At 41.0% G+C, this 20,277-nt stretch overlaps 2 protein-coding genes across 3 annotated transcripts in view; both read left to right on the top strand.

Annotated features, from left to right (window-relative positions):
- Positions 1-20,277, top strand: part of DENND2B (DENN domain containing 2B) — a 165,429-nt gene that overhangs the window by 78,807 nt on the left and 66,345 nt on the right. For both annotated transcript variants that reach the window (XM_063437869.1, XM_063437868.1), the window contains 2 exons: positions 776-880; positions 18,401-19,582. In XM_063437869.1, the coding sequence (XP_063293939.1) occupies positions 801-880; positions 18,401-19,582 (1,262 nt within the window). In that variant the 5' untranslated portion in view covers positions 776-800. The remainder of the gene's footprint in view (positions 1-775; positions 881-18,400; positions 19,583-20,277) is intronic.
- TMEM9B (TMEM9 domain family member B) overlaps positions 1-20,277 on the top strand; it is a 242,560-nt gene that overhangs the window by 202,913 nt on the left and 19,370 nt on the right. The gene's annotated exons all lie outside the window — the stretch shown is intronic.

Here is a 20,277-nt window from a genome sequence, read left to right as displayed (position 1 = left end):
ATAATACTCTCAGTAATGTGTCATGATTCCGAGCTTTACATCCATTGTCCAGCTTGTTCCGGGGTCCTATAAAAAAGTCTCCAATAAAGCCCAGGTCACGTGCATCTTTCAACGCTTACTGTTCTTTAAACATAGGGGAATGGAATTATTGCCTAAGCTGATGGCAGCACCATTGCTTACCATCAGCTTGCTGGCTGCTCCATTCTTAGTTCTGAGAACCGAGTACACTGTGATCACACCGTTGCATGTGGAACCGACTAGCCCAGGTCACGTGCATCTTTCAACGCTTACTGTTCTTTAAACGTTTCTACTATGTTCTGCACACACAAAGCTGTGGTTAGATTGCTGGCATGGCTGCCTGTCGACCCAGAGTAAATTCAAACTGACTTGAAATTCCCCCCCTTTTACAAAAATTCATTGGCCGCATAGCCTCTTATCTCCCCGCATCTGAGGTGTTCTGTGACACATGGCATTGATAATTATTTTGTGTATTTTGATACATTTATAGAATACATTTATAAATTAAATACGTCTTTGTTAATACCTTTTTTTTTTTTTTTTAATCGAGTTCTTGTTTAGCAAACTTCCACCTTTTATTAGCAGACAGAGAAAATAAACAAAATGAGTAACGTCAGAAAAGGTGGGATTGAGGAATGCTGGGATTGACAGAGCGAGAAATAAAACATAAAAGCGTGTGGTGAATTGGTAGAACCTCACGGTGCGATGCACGTTAAGGAATTATTATTTTGGTTAAAAAATCTCTTGTTTGTTTCAGGTTCCTCCGTCCACTGTCTGCAGAAATGACCATGACAGCAAAGAAAAATTCCTCCATCCTTCAGAAAGCAGGCGGGAATAAAATACCACGTGATATTTTGGAACGGTAAGACAAATCACAAACTGTAATATGATGGCCACTTATACAGAATTTAAATAAACTTGTCAACACTATATTTCATTATTTTATCGCTGTTAGAATAAGAACAACAATGAACATTTAATACAGGAAATCCCAGAATAATTTCCTATTCAGTGAAATGATCTACTTTGAAGGAACACTATAGGGTCAGGAACACAAACATGTATTCCTGACCCTGTAGTGCTATTCAGCCCACAACAGGAGGCAGATGCATACCGCAAAGGCGTGCCACATAGCCACATGCATATACCATATCTTACTACCCCCCTCCCCCCCCCTTAGCTGACACACGACGAACCACGCTAATATACCCACACGGAATATCAGCACGGGGTAAAACCCTCTAGGGCAGACACATAGACTGCAGCACTACACTCTACACATACCCACAGAGGGCAAGCAGATGTTATCACTAGTGTTTTGTATAAAGTCAAATACATTATAAAAAGTGCAACGTTACTAAATGCCACAACTGTTTTGAATGTCTGTTATACCTGCGAGCAATTGCTCTTGTGGCTAAGCTTGCAACGATGTCATATATTTGCACAAAAAATAAAGAATTAAAAAAACAAAAAACAAAAACATGCTAAACATAACAGATAATGATAAACAGGCTTTAACAAAATATTTAGGGTCTATGATTGTGGGGAGCCAGGGTAATGTGTTTCAGAGAGATAAATTGGCATGCATGCGGCTATAGTTGCCTAATCTCTCCCCCTGCTTGCTAGCTTTCACCCAATTCCTATGCTGGCTATGTGAGTCAAGTATGGAGACAGTTCCTGTGTAGTCCAAGATAGGCCACTCCGCTGGCCCCAGGCTGTCTCAAGAGCCTCTGTGCGGATCCCACTGCTCCGGTTTCCCACGGCACCATGAGCAATGTCTCGGTAAGGTGCAGTCGCCATTTGAGATTGTGGTTGCTCCTGCCGAGGATGTGGGTCAGGCATCAGGGTTGACCCCCTTCGGGCTCTCAGCCCTAGAAGGCAGTAGCGAGCGTTGGGCGACTCAGGACAGGATGCGGCTTTCAGGCGAGCCTTCTGTTTCACTGGCTGCTCGAGTCTGGGAGCTGGATGGAGTCGTCGAGGTCTGGTCAGCCTAATGGTACAGAGGGCCGCGAAGCACGTTCTGCTGCTTGTCGGTCTTCTGCTGCTTTCCCTTGGTCTGCTCTTCTCTATTCCGCAACTTCTGCCAGAAGTCGCTGGAGATTGCATCCAGCTGCTGTTCAAAGTTGTCCAGCAGGCCCTGTGCCGTTGTGGTTAGTGCCACTGTCGCCATCTTGGTTCTGGCTGTGCTGCAGTGCGTTGTGTCAGGATCGGGCGAGTTCCCTGGCTCCACTTGCTGCCGTAAAGTAGAGCCCGTATGATGATTGTGCCGGGATATCCCTCACCGGCAGGGGGGGAAAAGGGGGTCCCAAGTGCGTCAGCGTTTTCCTGCAGGGCAATTTGCAGGGAGATCGGCTGCTTCTCCAATGCTTGTATTCACTGGTAGGCCGCAGTTTAATAGTCTGTGTCAGTTTGCATTTCTGAGCATGGAGATCCACCCAGTGGAGTCTCGGGGTAACACCGATGCTCTCCTAGTATATCGATAGGAATATTGGTATGGTATAAATTAGTCGCTGTATAGTGGGTTCATGCACGGAGCTCTCGCTTAGTGGGACCAGTCTGATCGGCAGCTAGGCCCCGCCCCTGTTTTGCAATTTTTTGATGATTAATTATTTTGTTTTCTAAATGGATTATAATTTATCTGTACGTGGTTGTATTAGCTGCCAGTGGGCCTCACTTTAGACATTAAACATTGCTGCACGATATTAAACATTTCCCAGTTGCTGTGCGATATTCATCATATCCCCGCTGCTGTGCAATTTTTATAATTTCCCTGTTACTGTGCGATATCGATAATTTCTCCCTTTACTGTGCGATATTGGTAATTTCCCCTGTTACAGTGCGATATCGATCATTACCCCGTTACTGTGCGATATCGATCATTTCCCCGTTACTGTGTGATATTGACCATTTCCCCGTTACTGTGCGATATCGATAATTTCCCCCATTACAGTGCGATATTGATCATTACCCCATTACTGTGCGATATCGATCATTTCCCCCGTTACTGTGCGATATTGATAAGTTCCCAGTTACTGTGCGATATTGGTAATTTCCCCGTTACTGTGCAATGTTGATCATTTCCCCGTTACTGCGCGATATTGAACATTTTCCCCATTACTGTGCTATATTGATCATTTCCCTGTCACCGTGCGATATTGATAGTTTCCCTGTTACTGTGCGATATTGATCATTACCCCGTTACTGTGCGATTTTGAACATTTTCCCCATTACTGTGCTATATTGACCATTTCCCTGTTACTGTGCGATATTGAACATTTTCCCCATTACTGTGCTATACTGATAATTTCCCTATTACTGTGCGATATTGAACATTTTCCCCATTACTGTGCAATATTGAACAATTCCCCGTTACTGTGTGATATTGATAATTTCCCGTTACTGTGTTATATTTCCTCGTTGTCCTTACATTACTGCGTAATCCACTACATGGTTTAAGTGCTGTGTATTTGAGGTTTGGTGGTAGTTTCAGTGCCAACTGTGTAATTCCCCATGTCACATGAGTTAAGTATTTGAGGTGCTGTGCCGGTCTCATTGCCAACTGGGTATTTATCCACTTCACATTGGTTTAGTGCTGTATAATTGATGTTTGGTGCCAGTTTTATTGCCATATGAGTATTTATCCATTTCACATGGGTTTAGTGCTGTGTATTTGAGGTGCTGTGCCAGTCTCAGTGCCAGGTGGGTATTGTTAGATTTCACACTTTCCTCTTGCGGTCTGTGATGTTTCCCTTTCCAATCCTCTCCTGCGCGTTGGGAACAGCCCATTAAGTACTTAGTGTCTGCTTTTTTATATTTTGACCACTAACTGTTTTCCGCCCACTCCCTGGATCGGGTAATGTCCATTCTCTGTGGGAAGTGCTTTAAGTCCCAATCTCATGTTTGTCTATACAGAGAAATCATACGGTTTTATTATTATTATTCTTTTTTACAAATAAGGGAAGATACGCTCTAGAAAAAATATACAAGAAACCCACAGATTAAAAGAGAATGAGGCTATCCACTGCCCCGAGAGGTGCAATCCTGTTGAGCCATCTTTACATTACTGTAATAAGTTAATAAAAGTGACAGTAAGCATTGTAACTGTGTGTTTTAAGTGAAACGCACCTTTTGCTGTGCCAGTTCATGCCAGTCCGATGTTAGCATCCAGTAAATGTATTGGGAACTAATTACTAGATAACCTGGACTTAGTCACATTTCCTCGCTGTGTAAATCTTGTGTATCTAACGTGGTCATTGTTTATTCCTGTAAAATTTTACAAATAAAAAAAAATGAAAAAGGCTAATTCTGAGAATGTATCTACACAATGCGAGAAATTCTGAATGAATTTCTGTTATCGATGAATTATCTGCATATTTTGCAATTCTCTGTGATAATGTCCCTTGGCTCCCCTTCCTGTATCTACCTCAGAAGCTGCCCATTCGATTGGTATTTTCCCTTTGGAATGGGCTGCCCCATGGAAACATTTAGGGCTTACCTTACCTATTCTCTAATAAATGGGGTTCATTAGTGAATCCAGTTTTTTCACTTGTGTCTATGTAATCATTTCGTTTTTTATTATAAATATTCCAGCACCATTGCTTTTAATTACAGAGGAGATAAGGATCACCAGGGTAGAGACACCCTCCAAAACAGACTGTATGTAACTGGCGTTGTTGGGCAGCGAGACACCAAGTGCTGGTTAGAGACGGCCTGTAATGGGTCCTGGCTTCGCTTACTAACTACACAGATCACTAAAAGACTCACTTGGCTCAATCTGATGTAACAAGCTGGGAGAGCCTCATGGGAAATGGGTCGCCTGCTTCCCTGGGAGATTGTTCATGATTTAGTAATGGGTAACCTTTGCTCCCCAAATATTTGTGAACTATATTTCCCAAGATGCTTAGCTAGCCTGGGGGTATCAAGGCCATCCATCACTGATTTAGAGGGACAGGAATCCAGAAGACTTTTCGTTCTGTCCGGCTGATTTCATTGTTGTAATTTTTTGGGGCCTGGGATTTCTGCTTTGTGACTTCTCATGTGCAGAATAAGAGGGAACCGTATCGAATGTCACGGCCGTTTCACAGAGGAGCATACTTTCCCAATGAACCAATTCATGTTAAAAACATCTGATGGGGCTGCATTCTTCCAGACTGAGTGTACACACGTAACCTTTACTGAGTGGTATAGAATATCTTTACACTATTCTGCATGTTATCAAGTGAAGGCTCTTCCTGATGATTTTTAAAGGAGGAAGAAAATCTTTAAATCTTTGCGTGCCGCTGGGGATTTTCATGGTTTATTCCTGTCTGATCCCAGAAAATGATGGGGTTTAACACGATAACATGTGGTTTTTTAGGCGCTAGTAGTGTAGTCGGCAACTTGACCTCTGCCTATGGCAGATGGTTAATTGGGAGAGGAATTTGGAAGCAGTCAGAGATATGGATTAATTTAATGGGATTTATTTTATAAATGAGCACAAAGTTATTTGGAAACACGGACTCATGTCCACTGCTCTGCCGTCACCCAGTGTCCAAGAAAACTGTGGACATGGCATATAAGCCCCCAGCATGGTGTCCTTAGGTGGGCATATTCTAATGGACCCTGTGTCCATGGGCATCTGAAATATGCTTACTACAATAAAATGGGAGGCTTACTGCAATTTACTTTAAAAGTGCAACAGTTAAATGTCTGCTTTTAACAACCAGCATCACTAACAGCAATGTGACATTGTTACTGTGTTACAAAGGCTGTGGCGATATAGTGCCATTTCTAATGCTGAATATTATTACATAGTTGGTTTTGATGATCCACCCAGTGCTGCAATGTTACGGGGTACAGTTTTTCCTTTTTAATTGCCAGCAAAAATAACATATATGTGGAGATATGTAAGAGCCCAGGCTCTTAGGAGGGGGGCAGAGAGGACATTTCAGCCCTGCTTTAACATGGAATTGCCATTGCTCTTAGTGAAGATCATCGGATTGTAAATGCTCCTTTTCAGAGCCAAAACTTTGCATCTAACGTACACGATCCATGTCTGCCAAAAAAATAAAAAACAAACAGCCTGGTACAGCAAAATATTATGATCCATAGGAGGCACATTAGTAGATTAAATTCACCTGTGTTTTGCAAGGAAATTGCTGAAATCCATATTAGCTTGCGCAGCCGGTTGGCAACCTGCTATAAAATAAACAAATTGAAACAAATGCAGGGTGCTCTGAGGTCCTAATAACAGTTGGACACAAAGAGGTCTTCTCCTCTAATTCCTCTTTCGGTAGACAAATAATGCTGCACCTACAAACAAACACATTGATAGACGAAACCTGGAACGTACAGGGTTATTCACTGAATTGAAAATTCTAAGTGAATTTCAAATTTAAGGCCAGAGCAGCCAATTAACTGACTTTTTCCACTTTGGCTAATTTGACCTTAAATTTGAATTTCCCTCTGAATTTTCCTGAATTTTCACGTCAGTGAATAACTCTGTAAGTGTTAACTCTAATTAATGTTATTTCCTGAAATTGTTACCCCTAAATCCTAGCATGTTTTGCCTACTTTATTGAGGTGGCCATTAATTTTTGGTCGCTGACCGTGAGTTCTGTTCAAAGTGGATTTTGATTGGCTGAAGCCCTAAGCCGCCAATCAAAATGCAGCATCGATTTGAAAGCTGATTTGTAAAATGTAGAGTAGGGGTGCCAAAAGGGTAGATCCCTTAATCTTTTAAAACTACAGCTTCAAGGATGCTTTGTCATTCTAAAGGCATGCAAAGCATCATAGTAGTTGTAGTTCTACAACATCTGGGGTCTGGGGATCTACCTTTTGGGCACCCCTGATGCAGAGATTCTTGCAGAGGTGAATTGATTAACCAGCGGATCTCACAGCCTCTCCATAAATATCTGAACATGTCTCAGGGTACAACAAAACGTATCATATTAAATGTAATCTGTAAAAGCGTTTGTAATATTAGTATGTTTTCATCATGAGCTATGCTACAGTAAGTGGACATTAAGTTATTTTTACATTCTAGTGGATTTATGGAGCTGCATTCCCAAAAATACCATCACGTTTCCTAAAAAGACCCTTATTTGAACATTTTTTATGTATCTGTTTTGCGACAATAATGGGATTTCAGCTTCCAAGACACATTCCAGGTCCTGTCTGAAACACTGGCGAATAATCAGCTATTTCTGAAAACTGTTAACCAATAAATAAAGGATTAAAAAATACGTTAAAAAAACACAAAACCAGGACTCCTTAGTGGAACGATTAAAAAGGTGTGTAGACTGGATGTTTGTTCCCATGTATAAATATCATAATACCTGGTTTAAAGTATAAAAGTATATATTTCTGGCAATATTCTTGATGACGGAAATTCCCTAAAACATTTTTCAAAACGTTAAGGTCACGGACAGATTCCTTGTCAAATAAAGATAATTAATGCACACAGCTTGCATACCAGGACAAGCAGCTTGTAAGAGGTTTGAGTGAGCTATCTGGAGATAGAAAAGTCAGAAAACGTGGGCTCAGACAGAAGTAAAGTTTAAAAAAACGGCAACTGTATCACATACTGATTTTTGCTTATTTTTTTTATTATCGAAGAAAGTCTGTATTGTACAGGAAACTTGAGGTGGCCATTAATTTTTGGTCGCTGACCGTGAGTTCTGTTCAAGGTGGATTTTGATTGGCTGAAGCCCTAAGCCGCCAATCAAAATGCAGCATCGATTTGAAAGCTGATTTGTAAAGTGTAAAGTAGGGGTGCCAAAAGGGTAGATCCCTTAATCTTTTAAAACTACAGCTTCAAGGATGCTTTGTCATTCTAAAGGCATGCAAAGCATCATGGTAGTTGTAGTTCTACAACATCTGGGGATCTACCTTTTGGGCACCCCTGATGCAGAGATTCTTGCAGAGGTGAATTGATTAACCAGCGGATCTCACAGCCTCTCCATAAATCTCTGAACATGTCTCAGGGTACAACAAAACGTATCATATTAAATGTCAAATTGCATTAAACCAAATATTCTTGGTTCTAACGGTCACTACAAACCTACATTCCCTGCTCCCTGTGGGGTCATCGTTACATGCTGCATCTCTCTATTGGGCTGTGTAGAGGATATTGTATTAATTTAGCTGGTGATACATTTTGCTGTGCTTGGTTTTATGGTTTTGAGGTCCCCACAGACTATCAGACAGTCCCCCTGCGGTTCACAATTCGAGCAAGACATATTAGTTGCCGTGCAGCCAGATAAATGCATGTTAGTTTTAGCTTGCAGTATATGACATTATTATGGGAAATTTAAATGAGCCGAGCCACAGATGGGAGAAAATTATTTGAGAAAGTGTTTTAGTGCGCCCAGAAATTGCCCATCTCCTCCCCATGCTTACCTACCAGGGCATAGAAAGGGCCGTCCCTGGGGCTCTAAGTAGTTAATCTTTGTTTTAAAGCACTTGGATAACACAAAGTGTAAGGAGCTGTGTACATAACCCGCCCTTTGGCAGAGTTGCTCCGTCACACTCTCCTGGGACTTTCTGTTTGTAGATGTGAACGTACTGGGGCTGATTTGTGGGTGCTGCAGGTACAGGCTCAGAGAACAAGCAGAAATCGACCTTCCCCGGGGAAACCCACAGTTTACTATCTTGAATATTGGGAATTGGAAATAAAGCAGGGCGCAGCCTTGTTACAAGGCACCGACAGTGTAAGTATATGCCAATTGGGCACAGGAGGACATGGGTTGATTCCCAGCATCCATTACAGAGCAGAGGTGATTCCCATAATCCTTGGTATTGCTGTGATGGTGTATTGGTATTGCTGTGATGGTGTATAGGTATTGCTGTGATGGTGTATAGGTATTGCTGTAAAGGTGTATAGGTATTGCTGTGATGGTGTATAGGTATTGCTGTGAAGGTGTATAGGTATTGCTGTGAAGGTGTATTGGTGTTGCTGTGGTGGTGTGTTGGTATTGCTGTGAAGGTGTATATGTATTGCTGTGAAGGTGTATAGGTATTGCTGTGAAGGTGTATAGTTATTGCTGTAAAGGTGTATATGTATTGCTGTGATGGTGTATAGGTATTGCTGTAAATGTGTATAGGTATTGCTGTGATGGTGTATAGGTATTGCTGTGAAGGTGTATAGATATTGCTGTAAAGGTGTATATGTATTGCTGTGATGGTGTATATGTATTGCTGTAAATGTGTATAGGTATTGCTGTAAATGTGTATAGGTATTGCTGTGATGGTGTATAGATATTGCTGTGATGGTGTATAGGTATTGCTGTGATGGTGTATATGTATTGCTGTGAAGGTGTATAGTTATTGCTGTAAAGGTGTATAGGTATTGCTGTGATGGTGTATAGGTATTGTTGTGATGGTGTATAGGCATTGCTGTAAAGGTGTATAGGTATTGCTGTAAAGGTGTAAAGGTGTATAGGTATTGCTGTGATGGTGTATTGTTATTGCTGTGGTGGTGTATTGGTATTGCTGTGAAGGTGTATAGGTATTGCTGTGATGGTGTATAGGTATTGCTGTGAAGGTGTATAGGTATTGCTGTGATGGTGTATTGGTATTGCTGTGAAGGTGTATAGGTATTGCTGTGATGGTGTATAGGTATTGCTGTGATGGTGTATAGGTATTGCTGTGAAGGTGTATAGGTATTGCTGTGATGGTGTATAGGTATTGCTGTGATGGTGTATAGGTATTGCTGTGATGGTGTATAGGTATTGGTGTATAGGTATTGCTGTGATGGTGTATAGGTATTGCTGTGAAGGTGTATAGGTATTGCTGTGAAGGTGTATTGGTGTTGCTGTGGTGGTGTGTTGGTATTGCTGTGAAGGTGTATATGTATTGCTGTGAAGGTGTATAGGTATTGCTGTGATGGTGTATATATATTGCTGTGAAGGTGTATAGTTATTGCTGTAAAGGTGTATATGTATTGCTGTGATGGTGTATAGGTATTGCTGTAAATGTGTATAGGTATTGCTGTGATGGTGTATAGGTATTGCTGCGATGGTGTATTGGTATAGCTGTGATGGTGTATAGGTATTGCTGCGATGGTGTATAGGTATTGCTGTAAAGGGGTATAAGTATTGCTGTAAAGTGTATAGGTTTTGCTGTGATGGTGTATAGGTATTGCTGTGATGGTGCATTGGTATTGCTGTGATGGTGTATTTGTATAGCTGTGATGGTGTGTTGGTATAGCTTTGGTGTATAAGTATTGCTGTAATCGTGTATGGTTATTGCTGTGATGGTGTATTGGTATTGCTGTAATCATGTATGGGTATTGCTGTGAAGGTTTATAGCTATTTGCATGAAATAGTATAGGTGCAGTTCAATAAAACCGTGTGTAAATAAATTCCAGCGATAAATCTCTTTCTCACATAAAGTGCATAGTTATAAAACAAATGAAGTATTCTGTTTTTAGCACATCTCCTTAAACAGTTTTATCGATCTTAAACATGTATTCCTGACACTATCTTGCCCTCCTGCTCTCCCTTGCCTTTATACCAGTCTGCTGGTGTTGACTCTGCTCCTGATCTGCCTCCAGCCTCCAGCACAAGCAAAACACAGCCCTGGCCAATCAGCATCTCCTCATAGAGATGCTTTGAATCAATGCATCTCTATGAGGAAAGTTCAGCGTCTCCATGCAGAGGGAGGAAACACTGAATGGCAGTCACACTGTGCAGCACTGCCCCAGGATGCACCTCTTGTAGCCATATAAGAAGTGATCAGTGGAGGAATCCCTAGGCTGTAATGGAAGCACTGCATTTTCTATGAAAAAATATTGTTTATTGCAAAGAACTTGAAGGGACTAATCATACTCACCAGAACAAATAAAATAAGCTGTAGTTGTTCTGGAGACTATAGTGTCCCTTTAAATATATCAATTATGTGACTTTACCCAGGCCTGCAGAGCTCAATGGTTTAGAGAAAAGGGATAGCACATTCATATCTCAGCATGGAATGTCATTGTCCCTTTAAAGGACAATGTTGTGAATGGACTAGCCTATCACTCTCAGACTTTCATTATCAACCAATATTGGACGACTTAGACGAAATGCACTTCCTAATTACCTGATTGCAGCAGAGGGTCTGGGCTATAGGCACTAAAACACGCTTTGTCCTAAACCAGGGGGACAGCGCCCAGATGCTCTTTACATTATAATCCCACAATGACATATATACGGCATAGCACTTATTTTGATCAAGTCATAACAGTCAGATTTGCCTGGACTTTGTCATGCTCACCTGTTATTTTTGTGCAAGGCTTGTTCTAAAATACACAAGTTTAGTGTTAAATTACATAATTTACTTTATTCATAATTTTCAGAAATATCGTGACTGGGTGGTATAAAGTATTATAGTATTCCTTATCTCACAATAGTTCTAGCGAGATAAGAATAATTAATGGCAAACATAAATTTTAAAACATGCCTTCTTCGTGGGAACTGAAACATATTTAAAAGTAGCCAAATATCCTGCTTATGGGTAAATTGCAAAGAATCTTCTGGTATTTTTGGGAATGCAGACTGCCAGAATGTCAGCAGAAATCATACATCATTAATATTAAAGGAACACTATTGTCACTAAACAACTTTAGCTAAACAAAACAGTTTTAGTGTATAGATAATGCCTCTTAGGTTTCACTGCTCAATTCTCTGCCATTTAAATCACTTTGTTTCTGTTTATGCAGCCCTTGTAACACCTCCCCTGGCTATGATATACAAAACAAAAAACTGGTTTAACTTGAGATGTAATTTATCTTAAACAATGTTATCTCTTGCTCTGTAAATTGAATTTTAATCACATACAGGAGGCTCTTCCTGGGTCTAGCAAGCTATTAACATAGCAGGGGATAAGAAAATCTAAATTAAACAGAACTTGCGATAAAGGAAGGATAAACATTAGATGCCTCTTTACAGGAAGTGTTTAGGAAGGCTGTGCAAGTTACATGCAGGGAGATGTGACTAGGGTTCATAAACAAAGTGATTTAACTCCTAAATGGACGAGAATTGAGCAGTGAGACTGCAGGGGCATTATCTATACACCAAAACTGCTTCATTAAGCTAAAGTTGTTTTGGTGACTATAGTGTCCCTTTAATACCTCTGTATAATATAGGATGTGATAGGCTGCTATTGACTGTCATCGGCCTTGCCACCAAGGTATCGTTGATACTTCCATATGCAAAGTGAACGGGGCACCACATTTGGATTATCATTTTAAAGTTAGAGAGATTTAAAAGGACACCATAACCACTTAATCGCATTGAAACTGTTAGGGAACATAGAATGTCATCTCTGCTTTCATACAGTTTAGAGAATGTGACTGCTGCTGGAGATGTGGAGGTTACCCTCTGCAAGAGCTACACCAATCCACTGAACAGTGACCCTGCGCCGGGGAATCCAGGCACCATAAACACTGCAAAGAGATAAATAGGTTATAATGCCCAGGGTGTCACCAAGGTGGTTTCAATTAGTGACTTATCTCCATAGTTTATTAAAAACAGGGACCAGCCCCTGCATGCAATGTCCCTTTAAGGAATATTCATGCTTAACATGATACTACGTCTTACACAATACTGCAATCGTGTGTAATCGTAATATATTGTAATGATGTTGTTTTGTATCGGATATTGCTTTTTTCTGAAGTTTTATTGCATTTCGTCATTTTGTTTTCACTTCTGGGTGGAAATGGCGTTTTATAGCGGGTGTTGCTCTGGTTTACTTGTCCTTCATGGATGTTTTCATGTCGGGCTGATTACATGAAAAATACACCATTTCTCAGACTGTTTATTCATCGTGTACGTTTACCGAGCAGAGCCACTTTCACTGAGAGAGTCATCTCTCAACCAGCTTGGCTCTCGCTCAACGCCAACACGGAGAAGGAGAGATGGTACGAAAGGGAACCATAAAATGAGAGCAACTGAACTGCTTTCTGGGCTGTACAATCAGTCCTTAAATTAATAAGACAAATGCTTGTGTGTCCTTTACACAACGGTTTCTATCCTAAGGAAAGGTCAGGACACGGTCAGTTGACCAACTTCATAAAGTCCACCAGTGAGTTTTCCAATCCTCCGCGGAATGACTCATTGCTTGAATAGGATACAAGTAGTATTGTCTGCTGTGATCATTGCTTCATCACGTTCTATTCCGGCTGTTCGTAGTATTTGTGATACAACTACACTGTGGAAACACTCAGTCGGAGATAGAGAGAATACTGGACTAAAAGCTGTCACCAAAAACCTCTGCTATAACCACAGGTCGTGCCCTCGATGTGCCAAGCAGGCTGGTATCCTAAAGGTACAGGGGGCTGTGTATCTAGTATAAACCCCCTATACGCTTTGTGGTTGAGAGCAACAGTCCAAGGTCTCGATTTAATCAGCTTTACAAACAATTCAATACTTTTAGATAAACTTTTCAAATGAATTATCTACAGAAATCACCATTAAAATCTATGGGAATTTTTGTAGATAAATTGTTATTTATTGAATCATTTAAAAAGCTTATTAAACCAAGGCACACGATAAGAGATGAGTTTGCGGTATGGATCGGAGGAAAGGGCAGATTTTCAGGGTTTATGATGAGATTCTCAGGATGAATGGGGCAGATTCTCATGATTAATGGGCAGATTGTCAGGGTGAATGATCAGATTCTCAGGGTTTATGGGCAGATTCACTGGGTGAATGGGCATAATCCTAGGATGAATAGGTAGATTCTCAGGTTGAATGAGAAGATTCCCAGGTTGAATGGACTGATTCCTAGGATGAATAGGCAGATTCTCAGGGTGAATCAGCAGATTCCTAGGATGAAAAGGCAGATTCTTAGGGTGGATGGGCAGATGCTCAGGGTGAATAGGCAGATTCTCAGGGTGAATGGGCATAATCCTAGGATGAATATGCAGATTCTCAGGTTGGATGGGCAGATTATCAGGTTAGATAGGCAGATTCTCAGGTAGAATGGCAGATTCTCAGGTAGAATGGCAGATTCTCAGGTTGAATAGGCAGATTCTCAGGTTGAATGGGCAGATTCCCAGGTTGAATGGGCAGATTCCTAGGATGAATAGGCAGATTCTCAGGGTGAATAGGCAGATTCTCAGGGTGAATAGGCAGATTCCTAGGATGAAAAGGCAGATTCTTAAGGTGGATGGGCAGATTCTCAGGGTGAATAGGCAGATTCTCATGTTGGATGGGCTGATTATCAGGTAGAATGGGCAGATTCTTAGGGTGAATGGGCAGATTCTAAGAGTGAATAGATAGATTATCTGGGTTTCAGTGTGAAAAGGTAAATTATTAGCATCCTGTGGTGAATGTGCAGTTTCTCCAGGCAAATATGTAGCTTTCCAGGGTGAGCGGGCAGATTATTAAAGTGTCATGGTGATTGAGCAGATTCTCAGGGTTAATTTTTGGCATCCACACATGCCCAGTTCTTAATCCATCACTGAAAGGGTTAACGTTATGAAAGGTTCTGGGAACAGTTTTACAGAGCGGTCTTTGGGGATTCTCCTGATTTCGTCTTTATAGTAATAAATAAAATAAGCAGCTGCGTTGAGATGTTCTGTTGGTACAACTTCAGGTCCTTACACGGAGAGATACGTTCTCCCACCACCATTTACCATATTAGCTCAGAGACGCCGTTTTTTTTTTTTTTTTTCTGTCATCATCTCAGCTCTGGCTGGGGCTCCGGGGAAGCAGCCCCTAGTCTGGCGCTCGAACTCCACAACATCCATCCGTTTACACTCCATCAATTCACATGGCAAACCGCCTCCAGAAATCACTGCGCTCCAAGTTTGGCTGGAGCTTTTAACCCTCACAGTGCCAGTGAATGACGTGTTATATCTGCCCCCCAGCACCTACATAATCAGGGCTTTTCCATGCGCAGTATGCCCTTGCCAGGCTCTGAGCTGGAGCAATAATATCGCCTCTTAGACATCAACGTAAACTTTTTGGGAAGTTCCGAGTCAAATTCTAGAGCTTTTGCGAAGGCTTTTTAAGGCATTCATATGCAAAGCGATGAAAATCCGAGCAGCCCTCGCCCAACACGTTAAGCGTCACAGCTGCTTATTAGTGAAGGGGATCTGTGCGGTGAAACTGCCAGTTTAATCAGAGAAAAATGCAGAAAGCTTCACAGTTCGAAAAAAGCGGTTTACAAGCAGAATAAAAACTCGGGCACAGGGGCATTAACTGCAACGGAGGCACAGGTACAGCACAGACTTTGAGGCTGGATGGGAGTCATGTGCAGTGCACACAGCTACAATGAGTTGTACTTGTTATGGTGCTTAGATTGTCCTTTTAATATCAAACTCTTGCCTCTTTTAATGTTTGTTTTGTAGGCCTCATTATTCTTTCCTGATAATCTATTAGTGAAGTTAATATGTGCTGAAATCCTGCAAAGGCAGGCAAGACAAGGCACAAGACAGAGTTTGATTTTTAAAGCAGATCGCAGTATTGGATAGATCTAACAGATCATAGTGATTTCCGAAGATAATTTAAATTTAGATAAAACCTACAGATTAAAAATCACTGAAGAGTAAACTGTACTAAACTGAGCTGATCATCCTCTAAATATCCTCTCTTTTATGTTATTATGAGACTTTCAATCAAAGGGCAAGTTAAAGGGACACTATTGTCACCAGAACAACTACAGTTTATTGCATTTGTTCTGGTGAGTATAAACATTCCCTTCATGCCTTTCAGAGTAAACACTGCGTTTTTAGAGAGAATGCAGTGTTCACATTACAGCCTAGTGATAACTCCGCCACTCCTCAGATGGCTGCTAGAGGTGCTTCCTGCGGCAGCACTGCCATTCAGTATCTCCTCCCACCGCATGGATACACTGAACTTTCCCCATAGAGATGCATTGTTTCAATGCATCTCTACTAGGAGATGCTGATTGGCCAGGGCTGTGTTTGACTTGTGTTGGCTCTGCCCCTGATCTGCCTCCTTGAAAATCTCAGCCAATCCAATGTTTTCCTACGGGAAAGCATTGTGATTGGCTCAGATCAACACTTCTAATGATATCAGCCAAGGAGGTAGATTAGGAGCAGAGAGCACCAGCAGATTGGAATAAAGGTAAGATTTTACTATATTTAAGGGAGTCAGGGGGGCTAGATGGTGTTTTTAACACTATAGGGTCAGGAATACATGTTTGTGTTCCTGGCCCTTAAGTGTTCCTTAAAAAGGCAAAATCAACACTCAAGTAATACTTAAAATAGGATTTGAGTTTATGGGTGTTATTGACGGACGTGAAATTTTATTTTATATCTTGTGATATCATGCATTTTCTGCAAATAAAATAATATTGTGATATTATTAATGTGAAAATATTCAGAAATATTGTGTGTTGTTGACATGGCGCCATGATTTGCCAAAGAGTGGGACCAGTGGGAGCATGAACTAAATGAATAGGTGATCTCCCACGTAACACACCCAATAAATAAATCAATAATATGTGTATTATTGCTGTGGAGCTCTGTTATATACTTTTCAAGAGGGGGGTAAAATGGACAGTCTGCTCTTTGTCCAATAGCAGGACTATCTGTTCTGTATAGGGTCACTTGGGGCGTGTGGTTTATAATTCAGCCACAGGATGTAAAGAATGGGCCGTTGGAGTCTGAAAGCTCGATAAAGGTCCGTGCGCCCACTGAAGCTTCGTTGTAATCCTAAGCGTATTAAAACACTTACTGACCATTACAGCGGTTTTTCTGAATGTTTAATTTGTAGTCTTTTAACAGCTGAATAATCTTAGGATACTTTGTACTAATTCAGGCCAAAAAGCCTTCAACTAAAGCAATAATTACATGTATAAGGGCTGTGAAAGAGGAATATTTTTTGTTTAACTTAACTCAAATTTTAGAATTTGCGTCTCGAATCGTGTACTCTGTTCTAAAAGCTTTGCACGTGTCGCAGCAGATCTATAAATAGCTGCTAGCGGACTGCGAGTACATTTTTAGCACATGATTTTCAATAGTTTATAGCGGGGTCAAGCACGCACCTATTTGTAAAAAGTGAAGCATTTCATACATGAGCCAGAGAGAAGCAGTCAAATTATTTTACATGCAGTGTGGGTTCACTTTTTTTTCCAAGACGTTTTGTCATTGGATGTAAAAACTCGGTTAGTTCCAAAGTTCATTCTTAGAACACACTGAGGGAACGGAAATATATTTTGTTTTTACTCGTCGTCATGGGAACAGGGTTATATATTTGGCTTTGACTTAATAGCTAAAGATAACAGTTGGCAGGCATCTTTCGGAGGACCCTGGGAAATAAAGGTACAGCTGCTCCGGGTGTCAATGTTGGATGGGTATAAAACCAAAACCTTTTCTTCATGGGATGTGGAGAGATGAGAATTTGGGCATTTGATCAATAAATCCAGATCCTTTCGACACATGGTAAAATGAAAAATGTGCCCAGTGTGCAGTGATATCACAAATACATCAATGTAATTTAATGATACAATAAAGATTAAAAATAATTAACAACATTATATAATCATTTCATTATATTTTCCCCCTGATTCCCTGTACAGAGAAGATTTATTTGTGTTTGTAGATTGGGTAGCTGTCAAATTATCTCTATTAATGGTGGATTTGGGTTCATAACTAATCATTATGCATGCCATCATTAAACATGCCTTATCTTTTAATTAACGTGACTGAATCCATACTGGACAAAAGTGATGATTGACAGCATTACTTTAAGTGTGGATGATTAAAATAGATGATGATTTACAGCATGCTTGGCAGAGATGATGATTGACAGCATGTTTGGCAGAGGTGATGATTGACAGCATGTATAGCCAAGATGATGAACGACAGCATGCTTGGTAGAGATGATTGACAGCGTACTTGGCAGAGATGATGATTGACAGCATGCTTGGCAGAGATGATGATTGACAGCACGTTTGGACGAGATGATGATTGACAGCATGTTTGGCAGAGGTGATGATTGACAGCATGTATAGCCAAGATGATGAATGACAGCATGCTTGACAGAGATGATTGACAGCATGCTTGGCAGAGATGATGATTGACAGCATGTTTGGATGAGATGATGATCAACCGCTTGTTTGGCAGACCTGATGATTGACAGCAAATGCTTCTAGAACAATGTTTATTAGAGATTATTCAACAGCACTAGGAGATGACTGCTCCCAGTACTCTGACATCATTGCAAGCACATTTGAAATAATTGAAACCCTTGTAGAGTTTTTGAATTCAAATTTCCCCATGAAATGATCACAATCTTCCTGTGTGTATCTAGCCCTATGGGGTTATAAGTTTTGTATATAATGTAGTGTTCCCAGAACCGTCACTGTTGAATGTTTGCCAGCAAAATTAGTTATTTTTATAAGAATTTGTCAGTAAGCTCACACCTTTTTAAAATTATTATTTTTGCAGGTCTCAGTCAGTGTCACCTCCACCTGTATTGTCTCCTGTCCGAACCCCGTCATATCCCCTCAGTGACAGTGAAGAATTCAGCAGAACTGAGAGACCTTCCAACGTTCCAAGCACCAAGCTGGTCATTAAGGACTGGACTCTGAGGGTGCCTAACCTACGAGATTCCCGACTGCGAACCCCTGATTCATCCAATCATCTGCTTAAATCAGCCAGCGTTGCGTGCTTAGATAAAAGACTTTCTGTATTTAAAGGTCCGAATCTAATAGAAAATGCACAGAGTAACAAGGACGGTGATGTGATTGGCAACTGTCAGCTAAGCAGGAGCACTCTGTCCTTGGGATCTGCTGCCAATCAACGCAATCGACCCCACAACAGAAACCCAGTCCGCTCGCAAGCACTTGACATTAGGCGGAAAATCTCAGAATGGGAATGCAGAAGAGAATCCAACCCCAGACTGAGCTTGTTTGTGGACAAAGGAGACCCAGGCGACAGGTCTACCAGTGAAGGATGTCCCAGCATGCTGGCATCGCCATGCAGTGAAAAGACTTTTGATTTCAAGGGATATCGGAGAATGAGCAGAACATTTTCCGAGTGTTCCTACCCAGAAACAGAGGAGGAAGAGGCTCTGGATAGAGATTCATTCCACAGGTTCGAAAGACGAACAAGCAAGACTGAACCAGCCAATGCTTTTGCAAGAGGACACTCCAAGAAGGAGTCTTCTGCTGTGCTCAACAGGATCCAGAAAATCGAGCAGGCCTTGAAGGAAAATCCTGGCATGGGCCTACCGCAGTTGCCCAGCAGTTGTTTTAGTGTTGACACTGGGAGAAAAAAGTCCTTTACGTCACCTACTTGTGACTTTTTTAATGACACCTTGATTAGTAATAAAGCTGGAAATGTAAATATTGTAAATGAACAAGAACATTTTCTTGACAAAAATGGAAAAACAAGGCAAGGGAATAGTTCAAGTGCAGTTTCAGAGAGTCCCGTAGCTGAAGTTAACCCTGTCCCCAAACCAAAACGCACATTTGAATATGAAGCTGACCGAGGCCATAGGAATACAGCAAATAATGGCCTGTCTTCGTCACCTTCATCAATATCGCCACCCCCCCTTCCTTCCACACCAGCACCGCCTGTCAGCCGAAAACCAAAAAAAGATCTGCATCGAAAAACAGCACAAAACAGGTAAAAGGCTTTTTTATTTTTTTTTTTAGTACGATATATGGATTTCTAAAGCCATTATGGGCATTACACTGATTGTATTGTCTTAGTACTATTAATCTGTGAAGGTTTTTTATTATTACTGACTTAAAATCTACAATCAGTTCAGCACTGATGTCATAACTACATTGGTAAATCAGCATTGAAGTCAGAACTTTGATCACTAAGGTTGTACAATTGGTCGTTTGTAATAACCTATTATCAGTGAGTAGTGATGTCAGATCTATACTGTAATAACTTAGTGAAAACTGATGTCATAGATTCTTCCTGCAGACCTTTTTCGACTTCTGTCCCTTCATCTGTCAGGATCCGATTTGGTGCTGTACTCTCGCGCATGTGTCTATGGAGGATCACGACTGATGATGCCTGAATCCCACAGCCATCATTTGTACTTGATGGCTGTTAGGATTGGATAGGAGTTTAGGGCAGAGCTCTGCCTTTTGTCAACCTCAGGCTAGTCCATAAAACAAAGTAGCCCTATTTTCACTAAACACCATAATTTGTCCGAATTCTGATTGCTTTGGCAATTTTCATATTTACTAAAGCCAAATGTGGTCAGGATTCGGACAGTCTGACTGGTTCTGCAAAATTGGTCCAGATTAATTAGGAAAATCACTAATATCCGCATCCGAACCAATATACAGCATCGGAATTGGACA

This window comes from Pelobates fuscus, chromosome 12 (genome assembly GCF_036172605.1).
Source record: "Pelobates fuscus isolate aPelFus1 chromosome 12, aPelFus1.pri, whole genome shotgun sequence".
Classification (NCBI taxonomy): domain Eukaryota; kingdom Metazoa; phylum Chordata; class Amphibia; order Anura; family Pelobatidae; genus Pelobates; species Pelobates fuscus.
The sequence above is the reverse complement of the archived record's forward strand: the minus strand, read 5'-3'. Positions and strand labels throughout refer to the sequence as shown.